General features: G+C 39.4%; 1 protein-coding gene across 1 annotated transcript in view; it reads right to left on the bottom strand.

The window, feature by feature from the left end:
* Positions 1–107: 107 nt before the first annotated feature.
* AVIL (advillin) overlaps positions 108–17,071 on the bottom strand; it is a 28,915-nt gene continuing 11,951 nt past the window's right edge. Inside the window, exons 10-20 of the mRNA XM_027855123.1 lie at positions 16,798–16,951; positions 16,568–16,668; positions 15,925–16,062; positions 15,642–15,800; positions 5,251–5,430; positions 3,899–4,044; positions 3,591–3,735; positions 2,509–2,697; positions 2,093–2,161; positions 1,034–1,159; positions 108–371 (exon numbers count right to left, since the gene is read on the bottom strand). Of these exons, the coding sequence (XP_027710924.1) occupies positions 258–371; positions 1,034–1,159; positions 2,093–2,161; positions 2,509–2,697; positions 3,591–3,735; positions 3,899–4,044; positions 5,251–5,430; positions 15,642–15,800; positions 15,925–16,062; positions 16,568–16,668; positions 16,798–16,951 (1,521 nt within the window). The 3' untranslated portion in view covers positions 108–257. The remainder of the gene's footprint in view (positions 372–1,033; positions 1,160–2,092; positions 2,162–2,508; positions 2,698–3,590; positions 3,736–3,898; positions 4,045–5,250; positions 5,431–15,641; positions 15,801–15,924; positions 16,063–16,567; positions 16,669–16,797; positions 16,952–17,071) is intronic.

Genomic DNA, 17,071 nt, shown 5'->3' with positions numbered 1-17,071 from the left:
AACTTAATGTCTTTGTTTTTCTGCTCTGGTTTCTCTAAATTCATGCAGATCATGCAAGTCAGAACAGATAATTATTATATGTATTTAAACAACTAAATAATGGCAAAGATTCATTCTAGCTAACATGCTGCACTTTGCAAAACTCTCTTGCTTCTCTAAGTAGCCAAGTATATTGTGCTAGACAGACAAATTCTTCCCTCGTAATTGGCACTATCTATTCTCTAGTATTGCCGCAGATAGGCATTTGCTTCCATTCTTTAAAAAAGCCCCTTTTCTTTCTTCAGGTTGAGCTGTTTCCAGCCAGGTAATGCGGCAAATTTTCCTCTTGGGATGCCAAATACAGCAACAAAGTCTTCATCAGAGAGGTAATTCTAGGAGAGATAAAACAGAACATTTCTAACTAGAGGTTCTGGAGGATCAGGCATATGTTAGTGTAGAAGGAAAGTATTTTGCTTGAATAACATATCTCCTTTATAAGTGCTGGAGGGAGAAAGATGACAATTTATGCCCTTAAGCTTGGGGGAAAAAATTGAGACTTTTTTTATCTTTTTGGTGTAAATGGTTAGCAATCTGGGATCATATTTTTGGACTGAAGAAGTAGGCATAGTGTGGAATATTGTCTCATTGAGCAGAATGGTGAGTTTTGTGCCAATTACATGTGTGTGTATGTATGCGTGTATATATATATATGTATATATAACTATAAAATGGGTTATAAATGATATATGAGCCACAAACATTGGATAAAGTGGAGAAAACATAATTCTAATACGCTTCCAGTCTAATTTGAGTTCTCCAGCTTCTTTAAAGAAGTTGATTACAATTCACTGGCAGTGTGACTCAGGGCAAGTCACTTAACCCCAGTTGCCTCATCTCCCCCCCGTCCCCCCCAAAAAAGGAAGCTGGTTACAAGATCGTATGCATTATAGGAATTCCAGTTTAGAGGTTCTTCTCAATTAAAGATACTCAGTAGGAATAACCAGACTACAGAGAGCAGGACCTTTTTGTACCTGAAAGAAAATCCTGTACTGACCTCTTTTTTGGCAGGGTCTACATCCTCAGGTAGCTCATGTTGCTGATTTTTCAGCAGCACTTCTATAGGGTAGTATTTTTGTTCAGTGCCACCAGCATTCAGAGAGAGGGAAGTACCATTCATGTCCTAGAAAGAGAGATTTGCATGTGTTTACAGTAAAGGATTGTGCAGAGCAGCCAGCTTTCCAGTTGCCCCAACAACCATGCTCTCCTGTTGTTAACCCCTCCCCTGGAAGATCACATTATCTGCTAAATTTTAGAGCTGGGGAGTTTTTCATGCATGCAGGGATTTTAAATCTCATCTAAATACTGGTATTACTTCATTTGCTGTGGCACTTTGACTCGTGTCCATACTGTTTCCGTATGGTTTAATCTACTCAGAGAACAGCATATTCCTGCGTGCTGTGTGTAACTGTTACAGTGTGCTGTTTTCATGATCAGGACATCATACCTGAAAGTCATTGCCTCGGTGACGGTGTTTGTTCACGTTTGTAAAGCAGAGTGCTAGGCAGTTTGAATAATTTTTAAATGGAGTGTCTGGTAACATGAGTTTGAGAACTGGGGAGGGTAAAAGATAGGGGGGCAGACTATTTACTTCTGAAAACACATAGCCTGACAGTTAAAATATTAGTGGCAAATCATTCCACCCTGTTGGTGGTCTTTTATCCTTTTAAACGGATATAAGTAACTTAGGGTGTTAGTTGGATTATACAACAAAAGCTGCTAGGGGGCCCAGTGGATAGATCACTGGACCTGGAGTAAGGAAGGCCTGAGATCAAATCCAGCCTCAACACTTAACAAGCTGTTACCCTGGGCAAGTCACTTAGCCTTGTCAGCCTCAGTTTCCTCATCTGCAAAAAAGGAACCCTGTCTCCCAGGGTTGTTGTAAAGGTAAAATATTTGTAAAAGCCTCTTGTAAACCTTAAAGTGCTATGTAATTGCTAGCTATTAAAAAAAAAAACAACTAATGAAAATGTTATTTCTGGTAGAAATGGACTGGCCTAGACTGGCTTTGAGCCATTTTCCCTTTATGATATCTTTGAGAATAAGTCCAACTCACAGTAGTGATTCTCACAATTGCAGCAGTGTCTCCCAGTTCTTCCTTTAACTGTTCATATGATTTGCCTTCCTGTGGGAATATAGAACACACAGGGTGAGGTTGTAAGGAAAGGTCATTTGTCACCCAGAACATATTCTTTCAGAGACAGCACATGGGTCAGAGGAGGAGAATCCTTATTTTCATCCATTTGCAGGGAAAGATTTTGCTTAACATGATTTCCATTTCATTAGTATAGAAATAGCATTCAACATAAGGAAATTAGTTGTTTTGTAAGTAACTTGTAAGCATATATAGAGCCTGCCCTTGGGAATATACTGGTTGCTGTGATAGATAAGAAGTAGGATAGAAACCAATGACCACATCCTCCCAGGAGATTCTCAGTAGCTCTCTTGTTCATTTGCTTCCTTGCTGCTTACACTCCAGATATGAGGGTCCCAGGCCAAGAACCAGCCTGTAAAGATGGGTGGCTCAAACCCTTGTTTGATAATCAGGATGGGTGTGTCAGTCTCCCGGCCACTGGGGTGAGTGTGTAGGTACTCCTGGGCTGAAGTGAAGGCTCCCTCTTTTTCTGTGGCATTAGCTTCAGCACCAATCCATAAGAATACCTGTGGTGTTAAAGATTTAATATTTTATGTTTTAGATGGTGGCATAAATAGTGATTGGCCTTGAGGTCAGAATGACTTTATTTTAGCTAATGACCCTAGGTAAGTCACTAGACCTCTTGGTATCCCAGGTAACTTTCTAAGACTATAAGTTACAGACAGTTGCCTGTTTATACTGGTGGAAGAAATTTCCGTCATGGATGGAATTCACAGGTCTGGATCAAAATATATATATAATATGTATTATGTAATACAGGTTTATAACTGGATGGTCCCTTAGAGGTTATGAAGTCCAAAACCCTCATTTTACAAATAAGGCAGTAAGTTTTCGCAGAAGTGGAATTTTAACTTGGATCCTCTATCACCAAATCCATAGGTCTTTCCATCGTATTATACTACTTCTTAAATCTGTATGACATAGGCCTTTTTCCAGGAGTTCGTATCCTTGGGAAACTTTTCCTCACATGGATTACTTATCAAAGAGTCTGTTGGGTAGCTATGTTTTACAGATGAAATAAATTGAATGAAGAGGAATGGTGGGCTGCCTTTGAAGACTGACTTTATGACTACTCTCTAGCTCGTCCTTCTCTCTCTTTTTTTTTTTTTTAAATTTTAGGGCTTGCTGTTAATTTTAGTGGAAAAAAAGTTCTTTCTGTAAGATAACTTTTGTAGAGCAACCTGTAAAAATTACCGTATTTGCTAGGATATTAGGCTGAGTTTCCAGGCATGTTACTGCTCTCTGTCACCTTAGAAGAATACAAAAAGGGCAGCTTATCCCATTGACTATGGCAATTGACCTGTTGTCCTTTGAAGTGGTTTATTCCTGACTTGTGGGCAGACGAGCCAGAGTGTATGAATCTTTGTCATCTGTTCTGGGCCCTATAGATGCTGCTTACCTGGTCCCAGGTATCCAGGAGCATCACATCACTTGGGTTCAGGTCATCCTGTATGAAATCTGTGATCTCAGTGATAATGAAACGACCAGTCTTATTGGAACACTCAAAGAGACGGGGTTGGACATCAAGGATTTCCTGTTGAAGTCTGCAAGGTAAAGTCCATTATATGAAAACAAGCTTACTTGAAAAGTAATTTTGGAGCTTTATGGGACCTAAAATATCATATAATCTCAATATGATGAGCTATTTGTTAGTCCTGCATGTTTAGTATAAGAGTTGAAGGGTGATAATTCTGTCCTCAGATTCACCTTTTGTCATTGGCATAAGGTACTTTCCCTCCTAGTGAGTCCCAAAATGCTGCTGGCTCCTGTCCTTCAGCCACGGTGTCCTCAGTGCCATCACAGAGCACTCCAGCTAATTCCTTTGCCATTGCTCGCTCATCACCACTGGAACCCTGGGGTTAGAATGAAAATAGGAGAACCTTAGCCTACCCTGGGCTGCTTGTAGAATAAGAAACTTATGGGACTTAACATATATAGGCTAGGTATTGAGCCATAACCACCAGTGATTAGAAATATGATTATTGTTATTTGTAGTGCTTTTAAAGAGAGAGAATTGAATATGGAGGTTATTCTGTTTTAGTTAGGGAAAGGAAGGAATATAGACAGTTCTCATTTTACATAAATTCACATTACGCAAATTTGGCTTTATGTAAAAAATTCTGAAAGAAATTTACAAAGAACACTACTGTGTTCTCTCTGATGCTGCTACTCAGTTTGGCATTCTGTGGCCTCCCCACCACCACCAATAAAACCCCCTCCAAGTGAAAGTAGAAGAATGGATGCTCAGAGAGACTACCACTATGGCCATGGCAGGATTAGGGGCTTGACTTGAGACTGAGACCCTTGCCCTGCTCTGCTCACCTGCCTGTGTGTCTGGCCTCACCATGTCTGTCTTCCATCTGTCAGTGCTCAGGTACTGGATGTTTGTCCTTGGCTGCTGCATGTTCCTCAAGCTCTCCATTCTCTATCCTTGGCCCCCATGTGTCCTTGAACCATGTGGTGGTCCCTTCCCTCCATGGGCACATAGCCCCTTTCCTGTTTTCCTCCTTCCCTCCTTTCCCCACATACTCAGGTAAATTCAAATTACATAACAATTGCTTTATGTAGAGGTCTGTGGAATGGTCAACTTATGTAAAGTGAGAATTATCTGTAATAGCAAGATTCTTTCATCTACAGGATAGATTGACATGCGCTATATTTGTTTCAGTTTGATTTTAGTAGCCATCATCATAGCTCTATTTTAAAGTCATTTTTAATGCTTTTGAATGAGCATGCAAATTTGAATTGGGGAATGGAAATGATTAGTTTACAATTTTATCTGTAGAGTACAAATAATTACTAAACTGTCATTGTAACTGAGATGGAAAGAGCTTCACATCCAGCTTGCATCCTAATGAAGATCACAGAACTGAGTTTGGTCTTCCCTGGTGTTTCCTTTGGCCTTACGATGTGAGGTTCTGATGAAAAGTAATTATATGAAATGCTTATGTTTCTTTTTAGGATCCCTTGGGGAAGATGGCTCTTTATTCATTGTCTGTCCTTTCCTTTGACTTTGCTATTGGGAGGGAGAAAAGAGGAAGAATGCCAGTCCATTTTACCTTTCCATACCAGAGGTAGTGTTCATTTTGTGTCCGCAGCAGAAAGACATCATTGGAATTCAGGGAAGAGGCAAATGCTGGTACCTCCACAGCTTTGGTGTTGGATTTGTCATTCCCTTGGATCTGGAATAGTCTCACAGGAGGGTCAGGTTCGGTACTTACCTTCCTGGATGTTCCACCCTATGGAGAAAAGAAAAAACTTTGAGCCTGTCAGTTCACAGTTCACTCTGGCTAGGGATGCCATAGAGAAAAAAGTAGCCTGCATTAAGAGGAACATAGAAGATCAAATGCAAATTAGCCATGGATTTAAAATATTAAAAGTTTATAGGTTGGAAACTACTTGTGAGTTCCTTAATCATTAAGTTTTTATCGAATACCTGTAGTATGTCTAGCTCTATATGAGGTACTCTTGGGGATGCACAATAATAATTTTATGTGTATGTGTGTGTTAAGTGATTTCCATTCAGCACTTTCTGAGGTATTGTAAATATTCTAATTTTATAGAAAAGGAAAGTGGAGCTCATAGAGTTTAATTGATTTCTACAGGGTCATACAGCTTGTAAATTTCAGGATTGGGAGTCAAATTCATGTCACCATCCCAAGGCCAGTACTCTTTTCTACTGTGCTTGGCTACCTATTTAAATATATTCAGTAAGAGTTCTAGCAAAATGGCAGAATGAGTGGTTGCAACCAACCCCAGGTCCCCTACTCTATCAGAAAAGTGACAAATGCACCAAATTAAATGAAAGAACAACCAAAAAAGAGGGGAAAGAAGAGACATTTTCATACGACAAACCTCACAGAAAGGAATAAAGAAAAAACACCAATACAATAAATATGTAATATGAAATAAAAGTAAGGCTAAATCTCCAAAAAGAAGGAATGTGACTACAACAGTAATATCCACACCTCCAGAAGAGGGAGTAGACATCTAACAGGAACCTTCAGAGAGGTCCAGAATCACTTTAAGATATAAGAGAAGAACTGGCATTTATAAAATTAGACCATTGGAGAGAGAATTCAAGACAGGAACACAGGAACTGACAACATAGAAAAGACAATGGAAAATTTCAGTGAGGCAGATAATTTCCAATGAGTAGTGTGGATCAGAAAGAATAAAAACATGTAGTACTGGAAGAAAAAAAAACACAGCAAAATTAAAAAATAGCAAAACTGGCGGAAAACTTCAGATCTCTATAAATCAGTACAGTAAATCCAGAAGACAGAATTTGGTGAGACAGTCTGAGAATTACTGGTCTCTAAAGAAATAGAGGTTGAATGCTATATCGAAGGAAACAAAGAACATTGCTTGGAAATATTAAAATTAAAAGGCAGAATGTAAATTGATAGAATCCACAGAACACTGACGGGAAGGAACCCCAAGTTTAACTCACCTAGAAATGTAGTTGCCAAGTTCTAGAGCTTCAGTGTTAAAGAGAATCTTGCAGATTGCCTGGAGGAAGCAGTCCACACATCAAAAAGCACCAGTTTGAGTTGTGCAAAACTACTCATTGACAGTGAGAAATGAAAGAAGAGGCTGGAATTGAATATGCTGAAAAAGAGAAATTGGCTGCAACCACAGATTACCCATATTAAAAAATTAAGGCTATACCAGCATGGGAAAGGATGATGCTTCAGTGAGGTACAAAAATGTATTTCCTGCTGACAGCCGAAATTGGATACAGTGAGTACATGAATAAGCAGCTGAAGCTAAATATGATGATTTAGTTTTGAATACAAGTAGTGAGTGAAAAATGACAGTCTTTATGAGCAGTAAGGAGGTAGTTTCTAAGTCATACTTAGGGTCATTGAAAATAAGGACTGAGGAAAGTATCCTTTGAAATGGGAATGGACAGAACTAGAACATCTGAAGGACAAAAGGGAAGGTGGAAAGAGAAATTATATTTTAAAAATTTGGGTACAACTAGTGAAGATTAAACAGAAATAGGAAGTAGAAGAGAAAGGATGATTGACAAACGACATACCTGGGGAATGATTTTTTTAAAAGATTGGAGAATACTTTTTATATAATATACTGCCAGTTCTTGCTTTACATAAATTCATATTATGAAAATTAGACTTTACATAAAGAATTCTGAAAGAAATCCACATTCCCAAAAAAACACCTTTTTTTTTTTTTTTTTAAAGGCAATTGGGGTTAAGTGACTTGCCCAGGATCGCACAGCTAGTAAGTGTCAAGTGTTTGGTCTGAGGCCGGATTTGAACTCAGGACCTCCTGACTTCAGGACCGGTGCTCTATCCACTGCACCACCTAGCTGCCCCCTAAAAAATCTATCTTAAATTTATGGTACAGTACTGTATTCCCTGGACCATGTGCCAGCCCCCTCTCTCCATGGGCATATATCCTTCCAACTTCTTCCCCCATGTCTTCGAGCAAATTCATATTATATAAAAATTGCTTTACAGACAGCTGTGGAATGGTCCACTTGAGTAAAGCAAGAACTGTCTGCAGAATAATATTGAATTATTACAAAGTGTTAGATAAGTTTTGCTATATTTAGTTACAAGTTAGTTGGGAGAGTGGTAACAATGGATGGGTTAGTGGATTAGCATAAGGAGATAAGACTTGGTTATTACACAAAATAGGCAGTATGGCACTGTGTACCCATAAAAAAAAAAAAAGCAGCGGGGTGGGGTGGGAAATAATACCAAAGAAGCTAATGGAAGGAAAATCTTAACAATACTCTTAAGTGTTAATGGGCTGATTATACCAATAAAAAGGAAACATTGCTGACTAAATTAGAAAATAAAATCTGATTAACTTGATGCTTACAGTAAACACATTTAAAGCATAGAGATTTAAGCAGAGCAAAGGATTAGAATAAAATCTGTTATTCTTCAGATGAATTTTTAAAAAAGCAATATTTGTAGTTATGATTGTGGATAAGCAATAGAAAACATATAATTTAGAGACCTAAAAATTAAGCTAAATAATTAGATAATGAAAAATATTAACATTAACTGTATATGCACTGAATACAGCAACTGAATTCTTAAAGCAAAAGCTAACAAATAACAAAAGTCCTAGAAATAAGATACTAATTTTAGAAAGCAGTAATGTTTTCTGCAAGGGCTTGAACAATCGAAAGACAGAAAAGAAGTTACAGGTTTGGACAAAATGTTAGAAAAACTGGATTTGGTAAACCTGTAGAGATTTCTGAATGGAACTTTTAAAGAATTCACTTTTCTCAGGCTCCTGTAGTATTTGCACAAAAATTGACTAAATGCTAGGGCACAAAGACCTTAGAAATGCAGACAAAAGGTAGGAATATTACATACATTGGTTACAGAGCCTTGCAAAAGAACTGAAAATGCATAACTAAATGACATCCTAAATAATGAGCAGGTCAAAGATCAAATCATGGGAACAATAAGAAAATCTTTATATGTTAAATAAAAAAGTTTATTTTTGGTCCTTGAAGCAATAAGAAGCCACCAGAGTTTGTTGGGGGTTAGGAGGTTTGACATCAGAAAATCACTGTGGTAGTTGTTTGTGGGATGGATTGGAGTGGGGAAAGATGAGGCTGGGAGACCAATTAGAACTGCTTTTTGCAACAGTCCAGGCAAGACTTTGAAAGTTACGTCTTAAATTTATTATATTTTTAAAAATAAAAGGAATCTATACACAATAGAGGTTTACAGTTTCATATATCAACCTCTTTTTCTGTTATGTATGTGGAAATACTAATTTTATTTGGTGTGTTTTTCAGAATTTTCAAGAAAGAATTAAAATAATCCAGGCAAGAAGAAATGAGAGCCAAAACCAAAGTGTTGAGTAAGTAAAGAGGAAGGCGTTGTATGAAAGAGATATTCTGGACATAGAAAGGACAAGATTTGACAACCATTGAATATCAAATTACCTAGGGAATACTTTTAGAAATAGACAAAATAATAAAATATATCTGGAAGAATAAAAGGTCAAAGATACCTAGGAAAGTTTTTAAAAATTAGAATGAAGGAATTGAACATTACCATAACTCAAATTTTAAAGCCATAATCGTCAAACTATCTGGTAATAAATAAAAATAAATTAATCAATGGAATAGTTTAGATGAGTGTGGGGTCCCGATTGGGGAAAAGCCATAAAATACAGTAATAAAGACATAATAAAGAGAAGATGTAAAAACTTAAGTTCTGTTAAAGGTAGAAGCCCCAACATGGTGACTAACCTGTTAAAAATCGTAACTTGGATACTGAATCATAACTTAGACACTGAGTCATAACTTAAGATATTCTGACCTATGAAAGCCATTACAAGAAGATTGTGACCCATATGTGACTGGTACATGATCAATACACAAACTTGTGTTTGGGCATAACATTGGCAAATAAAAAATATCCACCAATCAGTAGTGATGCACTCTCTAGCTCCTCCTCCCTTTGTTTTCTTTAATTACCATGGGAATTTTTAGGGTTCTTTTGCAGGGATCCACTGAACTGTCTGACGGCCACCCCAGAACAAAGATTGCCCCTGTTTTATAAATATTTATAATGATTGATTAAACTACTACCTACAATAAATCTGGAGATTCTTGGCCTCTTCCTTTGGTATCAAAAAGAACATCCCATGGTTATGGGGGACATACAGGATTCCCCAGCCAGGGGGATTCTGGACTTTACAATGAGCAAGTCTTAGAAATTAGTGCAGTAATAGAGTCTTTATAAAGAACACAATAAGAACACAATATTTGGGAAAGATCTCTTCAGCAAGAACCGCTGCAAAAACTGGATAGCAGTTTGATAAAAAAGAGGTTGACACTAGAATTCTACAACGGACACAACTGTAAGTTCCAGTTTGAAACTATATATTTGGGAATCCATTAAAAAGAAGAGAATGGAGAGTTAAATTGTTAACAAATATGAATAAAGGATGCCATCACATAATGTAAAAGACCAGATTGGGGCAGCAAGGTGGAGCAGGGAATAAAGCTTTGGCCTTGGAGTCAGGAGGACCTGAGTTCAAATCCAGCCTCAGACACTTACTAGCTGTGTGACCCTGGGCAAGTCAACCCTGATCACCTCACTAAAAAAAAGCAAAAAAAAAAAAAAAAAAAAAAAAAAGACCAGATAGACTACTTTGGTGATGTAAACATAAAAGCTTTTATACCAATAAAAGTAATAATTAGAATATGTTTTTTTTTTTTTTACTTAAACCAGTGATTTCATTGTTGAAAGGAATTCTGGGTGAGGAAAATCCCTCTATTAATGCAGCCCAGCAAGTCCTCTGCAACTTACAGTCTTAGAGAGCTGTCTGAAGTACACAGTATATATTAAAAATAGGATTTGAACCCAAGTCTTTCTGACTAACTACTGTGTCACAACTTCTCAGAAGAAAAAATTCAGAATGAGAAAAAAAGTCTTAGCACAAGACATCTTTAGAAAAGTCATATCCAAAACCTATTGTTAATCTGTAAGAATTGAGCCATTCCTCCAGTAGATAAATGGTCAAGAGATATGAACAGAATTTTTTTTGTTGTTATTCTTATTTTTAGTTTTCAGCATTCACTTCCACAAGATTTTGAGTTCCAGATTTTCTCCCTGTCTCACCCCTCCCTCCACTCCAACACACCTTGCATTCTAAATACCCCTGCCCCTAATCTGCCCTGCCTTCTATCACCCCCCCCTTCTCTAATCCCCTTCCCCTTCTATTTTCCTGTAGGGCAGGATAGATTTCTGTATCCCATTGCCTGTACATTTTATTTCCTAGTTGCATGTAAAAACAATTTTTAATATTTGCTTTTAAAACTTTGGGTTCCAAATTCTCTCCCTTCTTTCCTCTCCACCCACCCTCATTGAGAAGGCAAGCAACTTGATACTGGTTATACATGTGTAGTCATGCAAAACACTTCCATAGTAATCATGTTGTGAAAAACAACTATATTTCCCTTCATCCTGTCCCCCCTCTCTCCTCCCCCCATCCCCCTGGTTAATTCTATTCTCTCTTTTGACCCTGTTACGGGCAGAATTTTTTTTTTTTAGGCAATTGGGGTTAAGTGACTTGCCCAGGGTCACACAGCTAGTAAGTGTCAAGTGTTTGGTCTGAGGTCACATTTGAACTCAGGTCCTCCTGACTTCAAGGCCGGTGTTCTATCCACTGCGCCACATAGCTGCCCCCGTGACAGAATTTTTTAAAGAAGAAACTATTGCCACCCATTTTTAAAAGTGCTCAAAAACAGTATTCTAAAACAAACTCATCAAATTGGCAAAAGTGGAATAATTTAATGTTGGAGATGCAGGAAAAGTGATCCCACTATTGTTTGTACTCATAGGAAGTTACTGACAATAAGAAAAAAAACCTTTGTGTATGAAAACAGCAACATTATTAGTAACAGCAAAATATTGTAAACAGAAGTGTGGGGCCTAACACTTGGGAAGTGGCTAAAAAATAAAGCATATGAATTTACAGAATTTTACTGTGCCATAAGGAATGATTGATAAGAAATCAAATATGGGAAGACCAGTATGGAGTGATAGCAAAATGGTCAAAAGAGTCACACACACACACACACACAAACAACAACCAACCAACCCATACACAATTATTACAGCTATATAAATGAAGACAACTTTAAGTGGCAACAAAACTCATTAAAAATTTCACAATAATGATACTAACATAGCACCTTCATCTCTTAACAAGGAAACCTACTTCAGAGTAAGTTTGCACATACTTTTAACTATGATCAATTTTATGCTGTTTTACTTATCTTCTGAGGAGATGATAACATTGTGGAGGCTTCAATGGTGAGGATACTGGGGGTTATTATATGAAGTATCTAATTTATAATTGATCATAGCAGCAATAAAAATATTTATATTTAAATATTGCCTGCTGGGTGCTGGGAATTCAAAGATGAAAACTAGCATAGAGCCTCACTCAGAGGAGCTTACAGCTCGCTAAGTGGATGAGTCATACACAAGTAACTATAATACAAGTTGGAGTGTTACAAGCACTTAGGAGAGGACAAGACTTTGGAGAGAGAGGGATCGCTTCCAGCTGAAGCATTGGTAAAGGTTGCATGGAGAATGAAACTCTTAGGACAGTGACAACTTCGTTTTAGCCTTTGTAACCTCAGTGCTTTGCTCATAGTAGGTGCCTAATAAATGTTCTTTAAGAACTGTTTATTAAGAAAATGTGATCTGAGTTGGATCTTGAAGGACAAGAATTTAAAGAGACAGACACGATATTCTAGGCCTGAGAAACGTCCTGAAAAAGTACACAGAGGCCAGAGGGACGAGATAAAGGAAGAGCTAGGGGTCTACCTGATGAGAACAGAGTTCTGTGCATGGGGAGGAGGGGGAGGAATGTTGAATAAGATTGGAAAAGGTAGGCTGGGGCTAGATTAAGAACTGGCTTGTATTTTGTCCCTTAGATAATGGTAACAACTGAAATCGATGTGATTACACCAAAGCTATATGATACCTACATATTATGAAGGTTGGAAAAAAACATGTTTTGTTTTGTTTTTTTGTTTTTGTTATTGTTTTTTGGTAGGGCGAAGTGGAAGAAGATGAATCTTTTTCCATCTACAGGCTGTTTCTGCCCTGGCCATATCTCTCCTCCTTGCCCTTCTGGAATTCCCGTATCTGTAATTTTCTATGCCTAGAATCCTCCAGATTCTCATCCTCCTCACAAATACACATACCTAAGACATCAGAGGTAAGAAGCCAATTAAATCTGAATGCTTTGCCTGTAAAGATGCCTCTTTAGCTTCTCTAAGTGGCACCAAGGTACATGGAGGGGAAATGGACCCAGAAGTCCCAGTGTGACTTTGGGACAATGATGTGCCAAGTCCTGGGAGCCAACTTCTTGCCAGGTCCTCATGGACGCCTTCCTATCATAGCCTGAAGACTGACCTGACAGCTCCGTCGTAATACTCTTTGATGAATCCCTTCCCTGCCCAACCAGTCCTAGTTGGAATGGGTGAATGCTGATGACGTTCTGCCGGGGATTGGCAGACTGCCATTGTATAGATAAGCTGGTTGCTGTCCCAATTTGGGGGAGGGAGAGCACATAGTTCTCAGTGTGCTTCCCTTGTTGCCACTGCTTGCTCTTCTATGCTTCCTTGGTTATAGCCAGTTAAACCACGTGGCCTTCCATTAAATGCATCAAATAAAAGGGACTATTGTTTTCAGCATTGCCCGTTCTATCCAACTGTCCTATCAAAACAGACTCCAGCAATTGGTACCATGAATGAGGTTTCTTCTCATCAGATAAAGTGGTGGTCTTTTGCCAAGAGGGTCAATGGACTCTATCCGTCCTTTTTCCATCATTAGATATCTTATGTCTCTTTTTTTATTCCCTCTCCCCTCTTCCTCCATCTCTTTTATGCCTTTTCCTTCTCCCCTCCCCCACTCCCCCTGCTTTAGTTGAAGGCTTATTGAGATGGGCTTTGCACATGGCCTCAATGACAGGGGATTCCTTGTTCTTTGGCGGGTGGGGAAGGAAGCCCCAAGGAAGGCTTGGATTGGGACCCTGGAAGACAGAACTGAAACTTTGGAGGCCGACTTTGGTTTTCCACCTTCAGTCATTCCTCCCTCCAGGTTTCTCTGCAAAAGGCAATACAATAAAAGTACAAGTTGCCATAGTGTTGCTTTAGTTAAAAGATACCTTTAGCAGGCAGACCATGGGACCCTAGGACTTAGAATGCAAAAATTTAGAAGGATAGGTCCCTCAGTTTGCGCCCCAAATTTTGTTTTTCTTCTCTTGAGTATCTAGGGGAGAAATTCAGTCCCCCTTCCTGTACTTCATAGTCCTTTGTCTCATCTCTAGTATTTCTCACATTAATAATAATTATCATAGCTAACATTTACAGTAGCTTACTATGTACCAGGCATTATGCTAAGTGCTTTACAATTATCTAATCTGATCTACCTAGAAGTACTTTCTAACTCTGAGGCCTCACTTGTTTCTCCCAGAACCTCCAAATTAAGAAGTCATTTCAGACTCTTTGTGACTCCATTTTGAATTTTCTTGGCAAAGACACTAGAGTGGTTTGCTATTTCCTTCTCCAGCTCATTTTACAGATGAGGAAACTGAGGCTAACAGTTAAGTGACTTGCCCAGTGCCACACAGCCAGTAATTATCTGAGGCCAGACTTGAACTCAGGAAGATGATTCTTCCTGACTCCAGGCTCTGTGCTCTATCCACTGCCCGACTTAAGGAAGCAGCCCAGCCAAAGATGTCTTCATTCCTCTCCAGGTGCACAGATAACTCATCTTCTTTACCTTACTCCAAGTGGAGAACATCCCTACCTCACCACCTTTTCAGTTGCCTTTTGTGTACTGTCTTCTCCCAGTGGAACGGAAACTCCTTGAGGGTAGGGACTGCTAGTATTTGCTAGTATTTATATTCCCAGCAATTAGCAAAGTGCCTGGTGTATAGTAAGTGCTTAATAGAAACTTGTTGACTGACTAGATAGTAGGTGTGAGGTGCTGATAAAAAAAAAAATGTTGGTTGTCAGCTTGCTGATTCTTCCTGTCAAGAATGGAACTTTTACTAAATCTATCAGCAGAAGCTGTGAGAAAGTTGGAAGGGCGGGTGGAAGACAATGAATTCAGATCCGAATGTTGTGAGTCTAAGGTACCAATGGGGCAAAAAGGTGGAGATACCTAGTACGCAACTGGAAATATAGCATTAGGGCTCAGGTGAAAGGTTGGGGCTGGGGATAAAGACTTATTAGTCATTTTCAAAGAAGTGATCATTAAACCATGAGAATGACTGAAATCAGCAATGGCAAGTTCAGAGAGAGGTAAAGGGGATTCATTGATTTCAAGGAGCCAAGAAACTAGTTGGAAAGACAGGACTAACGTGATATGAGGAATAATGTGTTAAACTGAGAGATGCTGACTGTAAGTGCAAAAGGTGTTTAGATAAAGGAGAAATTATGCATTGGAGTAGTTGGGAAAATTGTCATGGTAGAGAAAGATGGTTAGAATTTGTTAGGATGGAGGGAAAAGCACTCCAGGAGGTAAGAATAAGCCCAGTATGTGGTGGGCAAGAGTGTGGGTAGGGAGGATGTATGAGGAGACCAGTCTGAGGATTGAGAGGTGCATGTGCAGAACAGTGTGAAACAGTTTGGAAAGGTAGGATGGGCCTGATTATGGTGGGCCCCCAAAGCTAGGTAGAGGAGTTTGAACTTGAAGCCATCGTGGGCTCATTAGTAAAGGAGTGACATGAGGAAAGTGCCATCAGGTTAGATTTATCTGGCAAGGGTATGCAAAATGGATTGATAAGCCTGTTTCTCCCTTCCTCAGTGTCAGTGACTAATAATTCTTATAGCTCGTTCATAGAAACTCTAGTTTGGTTTTCAGCATACCAACTCATAGGTAATTTTTCTTAGGGAGGAGAGGGGAGAAGGAGACCTCACCTCAAAAATCACAAGCTTTCCTTTGAAGATGGCCATAAAGTGGCGTGGTTCTTTCCCCATGCTGACCAACACCTGCACTGGAGTGCCCCCAAACTGTCTGTCCAGCTCCACGGCTTGGTAAGCTGAAGCTGCCAGCTCATCCTTGGAAGCGTGCCGACCCTACCATACAGAAAAGAGAGGACAGATATGTTGCAGGAGAGATGGATCCCTGCTGCTTGTCCAAAGCAAAAGACAGCAGATGATACATTTGGATTCCAGACTGAAGGTTATCTTTTAGACTTGCCTGCCAGATGTACAGGATGTAATGTGGCTTGTTGTTCACTTCATACGTATAGAGAACCAGGTAGCAGTCTCCCCCATAGAAGAAGCCATACCACTGACGTTCAACTGGAACTAGTTCCAGATTTTCAATTCTCCAGACCTAGACAAAGGAGTGAGATGCATAAGTCACATAGGGATTGTGTTGTTAGATGTGGAGCCAGCTGTATGAATTAGTACAGCCTGAAGCAAATTAGGCCACAATGAAAAGAGATCCAGGCAGAGGGGCAGTTTCAAGCGTAATCATCATTCAAAAGACACACAGCATCCTTAGTACCATTCCTCTCTTAGGGGTGGGGCTATCAGGTGCATCAGATCATGGCTTTAAGCTCTTTACAGGCTGGCCGATTATTTGGATCATTTTGCAAGGAAAAATGCTAACGACACATTTGGCAGCCTACCTCTAATCACCCAGAGGAACTATGGGGGGAAAACCACCCTTGCAGATTTTGCTGTTTCTTGAAGGGTATGCCTAAGATCCCAGAATTGAAAATGGGGGGTTAGGGTGGGGGAATGGAGGGGGACGAGAAGTAGAACCTACATTCTATTTGAAGTGTACTGGTGAGTACGCTTGCTACCTTCCTTCAGTTCCGAGTTGCTTGTCTTACCTCAGCATTTCCATTCCCATCATCAACCATTCTCTCTTGGGCCGCTGTCTCTGGCCTTGTGTGAAGCAGAGTCACCTCAAACTTATCCTGAATGACTTTGGCTGTAGAAAAGATTTCAGGAGAAGTCAAGTAAGTGAGACACACAGTTAGGAACAAACACGGAACAACAGGAACAACGATGACCTTTGGAAATTCCTGTCACTGCTAAAGACTTGGGGAGGTAATCTCACCAATTTTACTCATGCTGAAGGTTTTTCCTAAGCCTAAGGTCTGGTCCTTTACAATCCACTTCTGGAACAGCTGCTTGAACATGGCGGACTCTGCTCCATCATTGACGGTCTCCACGTTGGTGCTGCTTGGATAACCCTTCATCTTAATGAAGCCCTGTAGCCCCATGAGAAGCGAATTAGTCATTACTGGGTTTGTTTGCTTGCTTGGTGACTCACCCCTTCGGTTCCAGGTGCTAAGACAGCTCTCCTCCTGAAGTCAAACTCATGCTGACTC

The sequence above is a fragment of the Vombatus ursinus genome, unplaced genomic scaffold (genome assembly GCF_900497805.2).
Source record: "Vombatus ursinus unplaced genomic scaffold, bare-nosed wombat genome assembly UNPS02010769.1, whole genome shotgun sequence".
NCBI lineage: Eukaryota > Metazoa > Chordata > Mammalia > Diprotodontia > Vombatidae > Vombatus > Vombatus ursinus.
Note: the sequence above shows the minus strand (reverse complement) of the source record. Positions and strands in the feature narration are given on the sequence as shown.